This window comes from Numenius arquata, chromosome 3 (assembly GCF_964106895.1).
Source record: "Numenius arquata chromosome 3, bNumArq3.hap1.1, whole genome shotgun sequence".
NCBI lineage: Eukaryota > Metazoa > Chordata > Aves > Charadriiformes > Scolopacidae > Numenius > Numenius arquata.
In genome coordinates, this window is record NC_133578.1 from 46,772,635 (window position 1) to 46,788,860 (window position 16,226).

General features: G+C 52.0%; 1 protein-coding gene across 1 annotated transcript; it reads right to left on the bottom strand.

Annotated features, from left to right (window-relative positions):
* Nucleotides 1-8,645: 8,645 nt before the first annotated feature.
* HEY1 (hes related family bHLH transcription factor with YRPW motif 1) lies at nt 8,646-12,086 on the bottom strand. The gene is made up of 5 exons (XM_074145414.1): nt 11,884-12,086; nt 11,666-11,741; nt 11,500-11,583; nt 11,306-11,387; nt 8,646-10,497 (listed from the first exon to the last, which is right to left on the bottom strand). The coding sequence occupies exons 1-5, from the start codon at nt 12,084-12,086 to the stop codon at nt 9,914-9,916; spliced, it is 1,029 nt and encodes a 342-aa protein (XP_074001515.1). The 3' UTR covers nt 8,646-9,913.
* Between the last annotated feature and the right edge of the window lie 4,140 nt (nt 12,087-16,226).

The following is a 16,226-nucleotide window of genomic DNA, read 5'->3' on the forward strand; positions in this document are numbered from 1 at the left end:
CTGTAAGACCATCCAGCACTTTGTTGTCTTAACGGACATTTCTGTTATGTGATGTTAGGAGTGGCCACCGCCACATCCTCTTCCTCCTCTTCACCCGGCAGAGACAGGTCACGAATGTAGGCACGTGCACAACGGCCTCTGGGTTCACAAGCACATACGCATTTGTAGATCCCTCAAGTACCGGCACTGCCTGCCTCCTACCCTTGCCCAGATCCTGGCCCTCTTCCCCACCCCCATGGGGCCCTGTTTGCTGGTTTGGCCAGGTCAGTGCGTGCTAGCAAACATACACACTCACTCTTGTCCCACAGGCACCCCATACTCATGGGTCCCTCTGGATACAGGCACAGACTCTTTGCCTGCCCCCTCTGACCTAGGCCCTCATACTCACTGGCTGATTCAGCTTCAAGTTTGATAGAAAAGCGCACCTGGTTTGGAGAACACACAAGACATTTGCCTCCTCATCAGCTGGCACCAGTTACATGGGCTGTGTCCCACAGTCCTGCTCTAGCCACCAGCACCAAGCCCCGCATGTCCCTCGCTCATGCCGGTGCCTCCCCAGTAGTTGATTTTTGGGGAACACACACCCATTCCCACACCAGTGGCTGGTGGCTGGGACCCCCACACTCGCTCCAGCAGCTGACAGCACAACCCTGGAGCACCTACACCCCAGGTCTGACTCCAGGAGCTGGCACCAATCCCACTCAAGCTGTTCCCCTCCCTGTAGCTGGCACCTAGTTCTTGCAGCACGTAGGGATGTGGTAGGGAGGGAGGTTATGTAGAGACGGTGAAGAAAGGGCTTAAGAAGAAGGTAGGACAGACTGCAGTGACAAGTGTATTGACCAACCCCTTTTATATGCCTTTCTGCCTACTCCCTCTTTGTGCCTCCCTGCTCCCCCTTGCCCTGCACGTTGCCTCATCCGTTGGCGTATTTCCCTCCACGCCCTCCAACGTGCTGGTCCCTGAGGTTTGCATCTTTATTGCTTGCAAAGTCCCATTTTCCCCATGTTGTGGGTTGACCCCAGTAGGCAGCTCGGGCCCACGCAGCTGCTCGCTCCCTCTCCCCCGCTGGGAAGGGGGAGAGAATCGGCAAGGTAAAAGTGAGAAAACTTGTGGGCTGAGATAAAGACAGTTTAATACGTAAGGCAAAAGCAAAATATGCAATTCACTCACCACTTCCCATCAGCAGGCAGGGGTTTGTCCACCTCCAGAAAAGCAAGGCTCCGTAATGCGTAGTGCTTACTTGGGAAGACAAATGCCCTAACTCCAAATGTCCTCCCCTCCTTCTTTTCCCCCGACTGAGCATGTGGGGTGTCCCTTTGCTCAGCTGTCCCAGCTGTGTGCCCTCCCAGCTTCTTGTGCACCCCCAGCCTATTTGCCGGTGGGGTGGGGTGAGAGAGAAGTCCTTGGAGCTGTGTTAGCACTGCTCAGCAATACCTAAAACACGGGTGTGTTATCAACGCTCTTTCGGTCACAAATCCAGAACATAGCCCAATATGAGCTACTATGAAGAAAATTAACTATATCCCAGCCAAAAGCAATATAGCCCGCAGTTTCTTGGCAGCCCAACAATTAATGTGAACGATCAGGGGTGTGGTGTTTGGTTTTGTTTTCCTGAGTATTGACTTTGTTAATGCTAATTGGTCCGGTTTTATATCTGTGTGTTTGTCTCCTTCCTTTTCCTTATCATCCCAATATAGGATGTGCTCATTCAGATAACCTTGCTGTAGTGAACGTTCTTACACTCCCACATACGCTGTCCCTCTTGTCGTTTGTCCATCAGTTTTGTGTCCCTTATGTTCTTGTTTATGGTTTCCTTATCCTGTTTTTTTTGCATTGAAAAGGTCCTTGACTAGATACCCTTAAAGGACCAGCAAAGGTCCTTCCACATTCTCTCGCAGTTTTCAGTCCTTTCATCGTTCTTATTCTGAAGACTAGCAAATTATTTTCTCCAAACAGAATTTGGGGATGGTTTATCAGACAATATGTACTTAAAATGATTCTTATTTTTATTTGTGGTATTCTGAAAGTGGATATTAATACTTGCAAGTGACTGTACACAGTTGCTGTCTTGTAGCTGCCTGGGAAACTCCCTGTGAAGGTTCTTGGGGGCTGTGGGTAAGTGGGACCAGCTGGCTAGTTCTCTGGTGCCACCTCTGTTCTCCTGTCTCACCGCCTTCACTCCTGTTGTATGCACACAGGCGCATACATGTTCTTCACTGAATTTCACTGAATTTTTGGAGTTGGAAGGGACCATAGAGATCATCTAGTCCAACTCCCCTGCTGAAGCAGGATTGCCCAGAGCATGTCAGAGCATGTTACTCAGGACTGCATCCAGGAGGGGCTTGAAGATCTCCAAAGAAGGGGACTCCACAACCTCCCCGGGCAGCCTGTTCCAGGGCTCTGGCACCTCACCATGAAGAAGTTTTTTCTCATATTTGAGTGGAACTTCCCATGTTCCAGCTTGTGCCCATTGGCCCTCGTCCTCTCACTGGCAACCACTGAAAAGAGTCTGGCTCCCTCCTCCTTCAACCCACCCTTGAGATACTTATAAGCATTGATAAGGTCTCCCCTCAGCCTTCTCTTCTCCAGGCTAAAGAGTCCCAGCTCTCTCAGCCTTTCCTCATCAGGGAGATGCTCCAATCCTTGAATCATCCTCGTTGCCCTTCGCTGGACTCTTTCCAGTAGTTCCCTGTCTCTCTTGAATTGGGGAGCCCAGAACTGGATGCAGTATTCCAGTTGTGGCCTCACCAGTGCAGAGGAGAGGGGGAGAATGACTTCCCTCGACCCACTGGCCACACTCTTCCCTATGCAGCCCAGGATTCCGTTGGCCTTCCTGGCCACAAGAGCACACTGTTTGCTCATTGTCATTTTGCTGTCTACCAGGACCCCCAGATCTTTCTCTTTAGAACTCGTCTCCAGCAGGTCCACACCTAACCTGTATTGGTGCCTGACATTCTTCTTGCCCAGGTGCAGGACCTGTTGAACCTTTTCCCTGTTGAACCTCATGAGGTTCTTCCTTGCCCAGCTCTCCAGCCTGTCCAGGTCTCTGGATGGCAGCACGGCCCTCCGGGGTGTCAGCCACCCCTCCCAGTTTGGTATCATCAGCGAACTTGCTGAGGATACACTCGGTCCCCTCGTCCAGGTCGCTGATGAATATGTTGAACAGGACTGGACCAAGTATTGACCCCTGGGGGACACCACTGGTTACAGGCCTCCAGCTTGAACCTGCTCCATTAATCATTACCCTTTGGGTCCTGTCACACAGCCAGTTCTCAATCCACCTCACTGTCCCCTCATCCAGCCCACACTTCCTTAGTTTCCCAATGAGGATGTTATGGGAGACAGTGTCAAAAGCCTTGCTGAAGTCAAGGTAGATGACATCTGCTGCCCTCCCCTCATCCAACCAACCAGTTATAGCATCGTAGGAAGCTATCAGATTGGTCAAACATGATTTACCCTTGCTAAACCCATGTTGCCCACTTCCAATAACCCCCCGCTCTTCAACTTGTTTGGAGATGACATCTAGAATGAGTCTCTCCATTACCTTCCCAGGGATGGAGGTGAGACTAACTGGTCTGTAGTTCCCAGGGTCCTCCTTCTTGCCCTTTTTGAAGACTGGAGTGATGTTGGCCTTCCTCCAGTCTTCAGGCACCTCTCCTGTTCTCCATGACCTTTCAAAGATGATGGAGAGTGGCCCAGCGATAACATCTGCCAGCTCTCTCAGCACTCGTGGGTGCATCCTGTCAGGGCTCATAGACTTATGAATGTCCAGTTTGGCCAAGTGGTCCCAAACCTGGTCCTCCCCTACTGGAAGAAAAACTTCCTCTCTCCATACCCTCCCCCTTGCCTCCAAGGCCAGAGATTCATGAGGGACAGCCTTAGCAGTGAAGACTGAAGAAAAGAAGGCATTCAGCAACTCTGCTTTCTCCGTGTCTTCCACCACTAGGGTGCCCATCTCATTCATCAGTGGGCCCACATTATCCCTAATCTTCCTTTTACTGTTTACATACCAAAAAAACCTCTTTTTGTTATTCTTAACTGTAGCGGCCAAGATGAGCTCGGCTTGAGCCTTGGCCCTTCTAATTTTCCCCCTGCATATCTTCACCGCTTCCTGGTATTTCTCCTTGCCTTCCAGGCCCCTTTTCCAAAGATCATAAACCTTCTTTTTGTTCCTGAGCTCCAGCCAAAGCTCCCTATTTAGCCAGGCTGGTCTTCTTCCCTTCCTGCTTGTTTTTTGGGATTTGGGTATGGCTCTTTCCTGTGCTTTTCAGAGTGCCTCCTTGAAGTACGACCAGCCTTCCTGGGCACCTTTGCCCTTCAGGACTGTCTCCCAAGGGACACTTTCAACCATGCTCCTGAAGAGGCCAAAGTCTGCCCTTCGGAAGTCCAAGGTGGCAGTTTTGCTGGCCCCCCTCCTTGCTTCAGCAAGAATTGAAAATTGTATCATTTCACAATCACTCTGTCCAAGACGACCTCCAACGTTTACATCCCCCACAAGACCTTCTGAGTTAACTATCAGCAGGTCCAGTAGGGCACTTTCCCTAGTCGGTTCCCTCACCAGCTGCGTTAGGAAGTTGTCTTCCATGCACTCTAAGAATCTCCAGGACTGTTGCCTCTCTGCTGTGTTATATTTCCAGCAGATATCTGGGAAGTTGAAGTCCCCCATGAGTACAAGGGGGAGTGATCGTGAGGCCTTTGCCAGCTGGTTATACAATATTTCATCTGCCTTTATATCCTGGTTTGGGGGTCTATAACAAATTCCCACCACGATGTCCGCCTTATTGGTCTTCCCCTTAATTCTTATCCATAGACACTCAACGCTGTCATCGTGCGTATTGCTAAGTTCGAGGCATACAATACCGCTCTTAACATAAAGGGCCACCCCACCACCTCTCTTTCCTTGCCTGTCCCTTCTGAAAAGTTGGTAACCATCAATCACAGCGCTCCAGTTATGCGAGTCCTCCCACCACGTTTCTGTGACGGCAACCAGATCATAGTTTTCTTGCTGTACGACGGCCTCCAGCTCCTCCTGTTTGTTGCCCATGCTGCGTGCATTCATGTAGATACACTTCAGCTGGGCTAATCGTCCCACTATTTTTCTGGGAGGGCAAGCACTAATTCCCACCTGTTCATGTGCAGACATTTCTGCAGTTACCATCTTACCACTACTCATGTCTTCACTGCCACATGTGTCCTTCTCTCCCTCATCAACTGCCACAACAGGCTGCAAGGCCATGCTGGCACCTTTACCTACTAGCACTGGCACGCTACTCCCGGGCACCACTTTAGTAACCCTGGTTCCAACCCCGTCCCCCTTCAAAACTAGTTTAAAGCTCTCTCAATAAGCCCTGCTAATTCTTGTCCCAATATCCTTTTTCCCCTTTGGGTTAGGCTTCCCCCACCTGCTGCCAGTATGCCTGGTGAGCTGTAGATCTGCCCGTGATCAAAGAATCCAATGTCCTGCCATTTACACCAGTCTTTCAGCCACGAGTTGATCTTTTGATTCTTCCTATTTATCCCCCCATCCATCCCTGTGACTGGTGGGATAGAAGAGAACACCACTCGTGCTCCTGATCCCTTGACCAGTCGTCCCAGCACTCTGAAGTCCCTTTTCATTGCCTTTAGGCTTCTGGTGGCTACCTCATCATTGCCCACTTGAAATATCAGTAGTGGGTAATAACCTGAGGGCTGAACCAGGGAGTGAATTTCCCTCTGTATATCCTTAATCCTGGCCCCAGGGAGGCAGGTGACTTCCCTGTGGGACAGGTCTGGTCTACAGATCGGGCCCTCTGTCCCACTCAGAAGGGAGTCACCTATTACAATCACCTTTCTTTTTTTCTTGGTTGATGAGGTCCTGAGGCATGGGGGTGGGTGACCAGTCCTGGGTGCCTCACTGGGTAGATCGTCCTCTTGTTCTCATTTACCTCATCCCCAAAATCCAGAACTCCAAACCTACTATGCAGATGTAACTGGGAAGGTGAGGGAGGCTGTTGGGGGTTCCGCTTGCCTCTCCGAGGAAGGACCAGCCTCCATTCCCCCCTTTCTATCAAGTCCCCTCTCTCTGCCCGGTGACAGGGTGGGAGAGATCATCTACTTTTATTAGAGCCTCTTCTTGCTGCCTTTGCCTCAGGGTACGGCTCCACCAGTCTATTTCACTTTCGCATTCTCTAATGCTCCTTAACCTTTCCACCTCTTCTCTCAGTTCCACCACCTGCCTGAGCAGGTCGTTTCTCTGCTCGCATGGCACACAATGGGTGTCCCTGGGTCCCTGTGGTACCACAGCCAGGCTCAGGCATTCGGTGCAGCCGGGGCCCTGTACGGCCGCGTCCTGGCGCGGGAGCTCGGTCTGAGTTCCCACATTCTCCTTCACGGGGGCTTTGGGGCGTTTCGTCGCCATTTCCTCTCCTGAGCCCGAACGGACCGTTCGCCCCCAGACTCTCCCTCTTTGTCCTGCGCACGAGCCCCCGCCCCGCCCCCTCGCTCACGCTGAAAGTGTGTCTGGCTCGCCCCTGCCACCTCAGCCTCACGCTCCCGCGCGAGGTTCCCGCCTCCTTTCTTACTCTCCGCTCTCCCTCGGCTTCTCCGTCTCCGGGAAGGCCCCTCTCCGCCTTAGTCTAGCTCAGGATTTAAAGACCTCGGCGCTCTCCGCTGCCGCTCTCCGCGAGGTCTGTCCGACAAGCGCTGGCCGCTTCCCACGGGCTCTGCGCACGTGCGCCCGCGCGCTAATGCACCCGCTCCCGCGCTCCCGGCACGCGCTCTGCCCCTGCCGCGGCTCGCCCGGCCCGGCCCTCTTCAACAGAGAGAGAGAGAGAGAGAGAACTCTTGTAAAGCAAGAGCCCTCGTTAGCAAGAGAGCGAGAGAGCGAGAGCTCAGACTTGCTGTTCTCACCTGTATGCCAAGGATTCCGGCAGGCAGAGTTTTCCATTGTGCTTTTTGATCTTCACCAGCAGGGCAGGAATCTCAGGCGTGTTGGATAAGGTGCCCCTGAGTCCATCCCAGGCCTGTGTTATCTAAGGGCAGATGTTCTACTTGTTGAGCACATTAAACAACAATTAGTGGGATAGGTGTGTTTTCTAGCACCCCACGTGCGAGGCACTTGAGCGTGTTTAGAGTCCTCCATGCCGATCTTCCGTGCTTCCCAAAGGGAGCAATATCCAGACATTTGATATTTTTGAGCCCGGCGCTGCGGAGAGTGGAAGGACTAACATGACTCGCGGAACCAGTGAGAACAAGCGACGCTTTTCTCTCCCGGCACCTTCGGTGTGGGAGCAAGGGCCAGATGTTTGATAGTCCTGAGCCTGGAGAGTGAAAGTCCCAAGGTGGCGCGGCCATGAAAGCAGTTTGGAGAGATGGTGAGAACTGGTTCCCTCCTGGCACCTCGGGTGTTGGAGCAATCTCCACATGTTTGATATTTTTGTGGCCCTGGGGAGAATGAAAAAATGTGGTTTTGAGGATGATGTCGCCAGGAAAGCGTGGAGCCCCAAGGTCTGTGGCCCGATGAAAGCAGTTCAGAGACACAGTGAGAACAAGCACTTTTCCCTTCTAGTACCGTCAATGTGGGAACAATCTCCAGTTGTCTGATATTTTTGAGCCCAGCCCTGGGGAGACTGAAAAAAGGTAGTTTTGAAGATGAAGCCGCCAGGAAAGCATGAAACGCCAAGTTTCTGGGGCGATGAAAGCGAGACAGTGAGAACAAACACCACTTTTCCCTCCTGGCACCTTTGCTGTGGGTGCAATCCCCAGAGGGTTGATATATTTTGAGCCCTGCCTGGGGGAGAGCGAAAGCCCCACGGTTTGTGGAGCGATGAAAGCGGTTCCCAGAGACTGAGAACAACCGACACTTTTCCCTCCTGGCCCCTCTTTAAACAAAGCTCTCGTCTCCCACAGGGTGGAGCTCTTTCTGCTGTTCTGGCAGAGCTACATCCAGACAGGGATGTGCCGTTTGCCAACACAATTGTGCTATAAATTCCAACGCACAGGAAAGAAGCGAGGTAATTCCAGGAGAAGGTTTTGATGCTCTGCAGGTCGAGATTTACAGGTGGGATGGACCACATCTGCAGAAAACCTACCTACATGTAAGCCTGTCAGGTTGTTACTTCAAGAAAGAGTGTAATACTGCTCACTAACAAACACAGGGTCAGTCGGAAACCTTGGGTAGATTGTGCACACCTGCACTGAAAGCAAGCTAAAGCAGACCGTTAGGTACAACACTTCATTACAGAGCTATAGGACGGATAAAGATTTCACGAATTGGACAGAAAAGGACTTTGCATTTGTAAAGATGATCGCTTTTTAATATTAATACAAATCAGTAAGAATATACAGGTGCCGTGCAGCTTTAACCCCTTCTTTAGCAGTAATCCCGGTGTCTTTGCTGTCTGCCTACACGCTGCCAGGCAAGTAAAAGTGACACACCAAAGGCGTCCTACAATTTTCCTTCCCTCGACTGTTATTGAGACGCAGCAGTTCTTTATGCGCTCAGCCAGTGTAGCCACAATATTTGCCACAACAGCATGCCACAATATTTGAGAAAAAAATGAATGCAAATGCCCACAGCAGGACTAAGTAGCAATGGGTCAACATCTCCCGTGATACCCATGGGCACAGTATTCTGCACTGATATATATCAGACAAACACGTTGTTTAAAATAACTTTGTTCTTTCTCCTTTATTTAGCCACAGCACAAAGACAAGAGCAGTCAAACCCCATCCAGTGGAACTCACTAGATAAACCTGTTCAGATTAAGATTCTCATGAAATCAACCAAAATACACATGTACACTCACACTCTCACACACACGAGAACGTAGCAGAGCCCTTACAAAATCGGGAGTGGCACTGAACTGCACCTAAAAGTAAAACGCAATAGAAAAATCAACCAGTTAGAATACATCTGTTAAGCAACAAAGCTGTGCACTGAACAGGTACCACTGTACCCTTCCATTGGCTGTTTAAATACCAGCATCACTCCTTGCAGGTGTGAATTTGAAGCTCACGGAGGAAAAGAGTCTGATCTCAGTTACCAAGAATGCAGGGTAATAGAACAATCACTCCGCTGTAACTCAAAGCAGAATCTGGCCCTGTGAAATGAGTATGCGTATGACCGGCTCCGGATGGAAGACCACTGCAGGTGACAACTTTCTTTTTCCCTTCAGTTCTCCAGCAACTAAACCCACCACCAATATTGTGTGTAACTTGGCTTGCACCTTCCCCACTCCAGAGTCTGCTCTGAGGCGTACTGCTCCTTTCGGTGGAAGAAACAGCCTAGTGGTTCCAAGATGTGAGTAAACGCCCACGAGGGACTAGAATAAGACCACCAAATACACCAAACCACTGCAGAAGAAATAGAAATTGGGCTCTTAGATAAAGCTGATCAAGCTTTGATCTGATTTATCTATGCTTTGTTCAGAAATATAAGACTCAAATATAGTTTACAAAAAGAGTAATTCTTTATAGAACATCTGAATGTTAAAACACTAACAAAAACCACAGCTTGTTAATGCTAAGAAGAGTGGTCTTGGAAAAATTAATAACAAAACCAGGCTGTTGCTAACAATAGTATGTGATATCTCTTCATAAAAAGGCAGTCTGATGTACTCAGGAAAAATGAAACATTTGAAACAAACTGTTTACAAAAGTTTTTTAAATGCTCAGCACAGATCTAACACAGGTGTTAACAACCACTACTGTAATTTTATTTTTTGACAACTTCAGCAACTATTTAAAAAAACACCTGCTAATACAAAAATGTAGAAAAGAAAAAGAAAAATCTAAAGAGACAGTTTTTAGACAAACTTAGTTAAGGTGAAGCTGTACCTTTGTCCCTGTTATTAAGAACTTCAGCTTTAAGCGTGGCATAACCCAGCTCGGCTAGGTCTGTAGGCTTCCCCCCCCCTTACTAAGGAGTTAGTTCTTAGAAGGCTCCGATCTCAGTCCCCCAGGGTCGGTATGGTTTGCTGAGGGCTGCTGACTGCGTTGGTGTAGACAGGCTCAGCACGCTGGGGGACAGCAGATGGAAGGAGTCAAACGAAAAGGGGAATGCAGACAGAGATGCCATGGAGGAAAGAAGAGGAGGAGACAGTTTGGTAGTAGATGTGACCACGGGGAGCACTGGTCCAACGCTGCCATTTGGGGGCACTCTGAGTGAGGAAGTTTCAGCGTGTGGGGCGGCAATTCTGGTCTGGTGATGTGGTTCTGTGGAAGACGCTGTAGTACTGGTATTACCGTGCCCATTTTGAGCCAGCAGCAACGGGTGAGAGATGGGAGGGTGATGTCCAAAGGCACTGCCCCAAGGAATGTGTCCAGTGCCAGCGTGTGCACCGCTTGCTGCTTCCCGTTGAGAGGCATAGTTATTGAGATGAGACACAAGTCGAACTCGCAGAGGATCGGAGGCGTCCAGACCCTCTATAATACTAAGGTATCGAGCCACTTCGGCCAGGCACTCTCGAAATCCTAGACTCCGATAGTCCATAGCCAAAGCATGAGCATCAAAATAACCTAGGAGAAAAGAATGAAGTCTTAAAATGCTGTTTTCCAGTCATTGTCTACACGTAGCCTCCCCACCCCACCCTCCCCTATAAGCATATTTCACTTGGATGTGGTTAGTATTCCCAACCATAGATTAGCTGCCAAGGTCCTTCTTTTTTTTTCCCCTTTTTTTTAGTCTAACAAGCTTTTCTTTTATATCTGTGCTGTGATGCGGCAAGTCCCAAGATCAGTCACAGACTGCCATTTTTAAACTGAAATTGCACACCGACACTGGAGGAAAGTACTTTTGTTATTTTCATGTCTCCCCAGTGCAAGCGAAACCACACTTCAGTGAAATCCATTAGAAACACAAGTCCTAACTTATCAGAGGGGACCTCTCCAGGCAACCTACTTTTTTCCTAAAAGTACATTTTTGCTAATTCTCTCCACTATTCATTTCAAACTGTATTTTTTTTCTAAGTTTCTGTTCTGAACTTTCACAAAGTTAGAGAAGACAAAAATTTGACAACAACAAAAACTTTGTGTTTCCCAAGTTGCCAAAAGCCGATTCACTTCACAGTGCTGACATATTGCTAGAGAGAATTGCTAGAGAGAAGACTGGTGTCACTCTCCCCTAGAACAGCCTGGGGCTAGCACTGTAAAACGTTCCAGTGCCAGTGACGCTGCAAATCTTGTCAAGAGGGAAGTCTCAAATTCCTGATGAAAGAGAAAAGAGTTGTCGTGCACTGTCTCCGAGCGCTGCCGCAGCACACCGGCACGCCAAACACCAGGGAACGGGCTCCTCGCGCTGACCCGCTGCCAGGAACGGAACTTTTACCTTTTCCTCCTGCAGTATGCAGCATTTTCAGGTGATCCACAGTCATCTGCAGAATCTCAGCCTTCTCCAGCTTGGCCGATCCCTAGGAGAGAAGGGGAAGCACGGCGGTTTTTAGGCAGAGGCAGAGCCGTCAGAAAAGGGTGACCCCCGGGGAACGGCGCGGGGGGCAACGCAGAGGGGTCCCCGGACGCTACCTGCTTCTCAAAGGCGCTGGGCACCAGCCTCCTGAGCTCGGACAGGCTGTTGTTGATGCGATCGCGGCGGCGCTTCTCGATGATCTAGGGCAGAAAGCGGGGGGTGAGGGGGTGCCGGGGCTGAGGGGAGCCGCGGCCGGGGGCCGTCGGGCGGGCACTCACTCACCCCCCGGCGCCTCTTCCTGGCCAGGATCTGCGAGGTGGCGGAGGGAGACGCGGCGCTGGCGGCCGAGCTCAGGTTCCTGCGGGGAGCAGCGGGACACCCGTCACCCCCCGGCGGGAGGAGGGGGCCGGGGGGGCTCGGGGTCCCCCCGCGGGGCTGAGGGGAGGGACGGGGCGCGCCGGGCCGCCTTGACGGCGCCCGACCCCCGGGCCTGCGCTCACCCGTTCTCGTCCGCGCTCTCCTTCTCCACCTCCACGGCCTCGTCCGCCTCCTCGCTGTCCGACGAGCTGTACTCGGGGTGAGCCCGCTTCAGGGCGGCGGGGAGCGGGGGGCGCGGGCGGCCCTCGGGGAGGCGGCGGGCAGCGCGCGGCAGGAGGGCGCCCAGCGCGCGCCCCGCGCTTCGCCCCTCTCCCGTTTCGCCCATGGCGTTCACACCCGGCGGGCGGGCGGGCAGCGGGCAGGCAGCGGGCGGGCGGGCAGCGGGCGGGCAGCCGGCAGCCGGGCAGAGGACGCCCGCCAGCCGAGCGCCCCGCCGCCCAGCACCGCCACGCGCGGCCCCCGCCGCCCCGCCATTGGTCGCCGCCGCCGGGGCCTCAGCCAATTGCCGCCGACAGGCAGGCGGCGGGGCCCCGCCCCTTTTCGTCGGGGCGCTCGGGGGTGGCAGGGCCGCGCGCCGGCCGGCCGTGGGAAAACGGCGCGCGGCAGCGGCGGGCGCCGCGTGCGGGCCCCGGCGGCGTCGGGGGGGGGGGCGGGGTGCGGGGAGGCGGCGCGTCCCGGGACGGGGAAGCGGGCGATGGGCACCCTCGGGATTGCCTTCAGCCGTCCCGCCGGGGACCCCGGTAGCCCGAGCCCTGCCGGTTGATTACACCCCGTGGAGGTTGGTTGCGGCTTCGGAGCGCTTCCCCCAGGCAGGCGGCGTGAGGAGAAGGGGGGGGCCGAGCGGGAGCAGCTTGCCCTCCTTCGGGAAATAAAAATAAGAAAGAGTTAAAGGGGTGGCTGCAGCCCGAGGGCGGGGGAGGCTCGGGCTTAGTGGGAGGGTTCTGCAAAGGGAGTCCCGGTGTCTCTCCTGACGGTGCCGTTCTCAGTGGCACAGCTGCCGGCCAAATCCCTTCCCTGCGAAACGGGAGGGGTGAGGCGAGGGCGTACTTTTTGAGGTGGTTTCATAACAATCAAGTTTTCATTTACACGAAGCTTTTCAACTAAGGCTCCTTTTCTCAGCTCTGTGTTTTGCTGTCGAAGGGGCTGCAGGGTAACTCGGACGTGACAGCAAAGAACTGATGAACCCGGGTTTCCCCGTTTCAAGACTCTGGAATAGCTCCTTTCAGCCTCCTGCTGGTTTAGGTTAAAGTTCCTGGCGCAGAATTGCTCCAGATTTCATGGAGTCGCCCATATTTTTGCAAAACATCTCTGGTGGGAAGGGAAATGTAAGCAAGGACCAGGCTAAAGGCAGTAAAAGAGCTGCAGTTAAGAAGATAGAAACAGTCCTGCAGCCACCTCTAAGCAGCTAACAGAAGATGATAGAAATATTCTGTTCCCATATAACTTTTTTTCATAAATCTCTCCTTTCTGCAATGCTATAATTGAGCTTGTGTCAGCGCTTCTATTGTATCCACCTTTCCAGCCTCTGTATTTTTGTTGTATCACATCTCTGCCTGCACCACTTGCTTCTACAGAACCAAAAGCCGGGTCAGCGGAAGGCACAGTGACATTTATGCCATTTTGGCCTGCAGACTACACATCAGACTTTTCCCATCCAGTGATTCCCAGAATCACGGAATCAGGGAATTGCCAGGGTTGGAAGGGACCTCTAGAGCTCATCCAGTCCAACTCCCCTGCCAAAGCAGGGTTGCCCAGAGCACATCACTCAGGACTGCATCCAGGCGGGGCTTGAAGATCTCCAGAGAAGGGGACTCCACACCCTCCCTGGGCAGCCTGTTCCAGGGCTCTGGCACCCTCACCCGAAAGTTCTTCCTCCTATTTGAATGGAACTTCCCATGTTCCAGCTTGTGCCCGTTGTCCCTCGTCCTGTCGCTGGGAACCACTGAAAAGAGTCCGGCTCCATCCTCCTTCAACCCACCCTTTGGGTACTTGTAAACATCGATAAGGTCTCCCCTCAGCCTTCTCTTCTCCAGGCTAAAGAGCCCCAGCTCTCTCAGCCTTTCCTCATCAGGGAGATGCTCTGATCCCTCAATCATCTTAGTTGCCCTCTGCTGTACCCTCTCCAGTAGTTCCCTGTCTCTCTTGAACTGGGGAGCCCAGAACTGGACGCAGTATTCCAGTTGTGTCCTCACCAGTGCAGAGGAGAGGGGGAGAATGACCTCCCTCGACCTACTGGCCACACTCTTCCCTATGCAGCCCAGGATCCCATTGGCCCTCTTGGCAACAAGGGCACATTGCTGGCTCATGGATAGTTTGCTATCCACCAGGACTCCCAGATCCTTCTCCTCAGTAGTGCTTTCCAGCAGGTCCACCCCTAACATCTATTGGTGCCTGGGGTTCTTCCTCCCCAGGTGCAGGACCCTACATTTGCCCTTGTTGAACCTCATGAGGTTCTTCTCTGCCCAGCTCTCCAGCCTGTCCAGGTCACCCTGGATGGTGGCACTGCCCTCTGGAGTGTCAGCCAGCCCTCCCAGTTTGGTATCATCAGCGAACTTGCTGAGGATACACTCTGTCCCCTCGTCCAGTTCGTTGACGAATATGTTGAACAAGACTGGGCCGAGTCTTGACTCCTGGGGGACACCGCTGGTTACAGGCCTCCAACTCGACCCTGCTCCATTAATCACAACCCTCTGAGTTCTGTCACACAGCCAGCTCTCAATCCACCTCACTGCCCCCTCATCTAGCCCACACTTCCTCAGTTTCCTAGTGAGGATGTTATGGGAGACAGTGTCAAAAGCCTTGCTGAAGTCAAAGTAGATGACATCTGCTGCTCTCCCCTCCTCCAGCCATCCAGTTATAACGTCATAGAAGGCTATCAGATTGGTCGAGCATGATTTACCCTTGGTAAATCCGTGTTGACCACTTCCAATAACTTCCTGTTCTTTAAGATGTTTGGAGATGACATCCAGAACGAGTCGCTGCATTACCTTCCTAGGGATGGAGGTGAGACTAATTGGCCAGTGGTTCCCTTGGTCCTCCTTCTTGACCTTTTTGAAGACTGGTGTGATATTTGCCTTCCTTCAGTCCTCAGGCACCTCTCCTGTTCTCCATGACCTTTCAAAGATGATGGAGAGTGGCCCAGCAATAACATCTGCCAGTTCTCTCAGCACTCGTGGGTGCATCCCATCAGGGCCCATGGACTTACGGATGTCCAGTTTGGCCAAGTGGTCTCTTACCAGGTCCTCCTCTACAGAGGGAAAATCTTCCTCTCCAGACCATCCCCCTTGTCTCCAGGGTCTGGGATTCATGAGGGACAGCTTTAGCAGTGAAGACCAGAGCAAAGAAGGCTCCGCCTTCTCTGTTTCTTCCACCACTAAGGCACCCACCTCATTCATCAGTGGGCCTATATTTTCCCTAGTCTTCCTTTTTCTATTGATATACTGAAAGAACCTCTGCTTGTTATCTTTACCCCTAGTGGCCAAGTTAAGTTCTGCTTGAGCTTTGGCCCTTCTAATTTTCCCCCTGCATAGCCTCACTACATCTTGGTATTCCTCATAAATTGCCAACCCCCTTTTCCAGAGATTGTAAGCTTTCCTTTTGTTCCTGAGGTCCAGCCAAAGCTCTCTGTTTGGCCAGGCTGGTCTTCTTCCCTGTTGGCTCGTTTTTCAGAACCTGGGGATGGCCTTCTCCTGTGTTTTTAAGAGTTCCTCCTTGAATTATGACCAGCCTTCCTGGGCACCTTTGCCCTTCAGGACTGTCTCCCAAGGGACACTCTCAACCATGATCCTAAACAGGCCAAAGATTGCCCTTCGGAAGTCCAAGGTGGCAGTTCTGCTGGCTCCCTGCCTTGCTTCTCCAAGAATTGAAAACTCTATCATTTCAGAGACCTCTGCCAGCTGCTTATAGAATATTTCATCAGCCTCTACATCCTGGTTGTGGGGGTCTGTAACAAACTCCCACCATGATGTCTGCCTTATTGGCCTTTCCCTTGATTCTTACCCATAAACTCTCAACACTGTCATTCACATTGTTAAGTTCTAGGCATTCAAATCTGTCCCTAACATAGAGGGCCACCCCACTGCCTCTCCTTCCTTGCCTATCCCTTCTGAAAAGTTGGTAGGGTATATGTCTTCTTCATACTGTGGGGAAAAAAACATTGTAAAAGAAATTTCTTGGCATCAAGCATTCATTGCTTGTGAGTAGACGTCTGGCCACCCAGTTTGCCAGCAGTCAGATCCTGGAGCTGGCCCCCGTCCTTAGCTCCATGAACAACTGGGGCCAGTCAGCCTCCAAAGATGCTTTCAGACCTTGTGTAGACACCAACTTCTCTGAATGACTTATAGGAATGGGCAGGCAGAGTGTAGCTAGTCCTCAGTGTAAGCAATTGCAGTTGGCTCTCAACTGCCACAGGAAGATAAGAAATGTTTGCCCATGTGTGGTTTTGATCCAGCAGTAGGAGGAACAG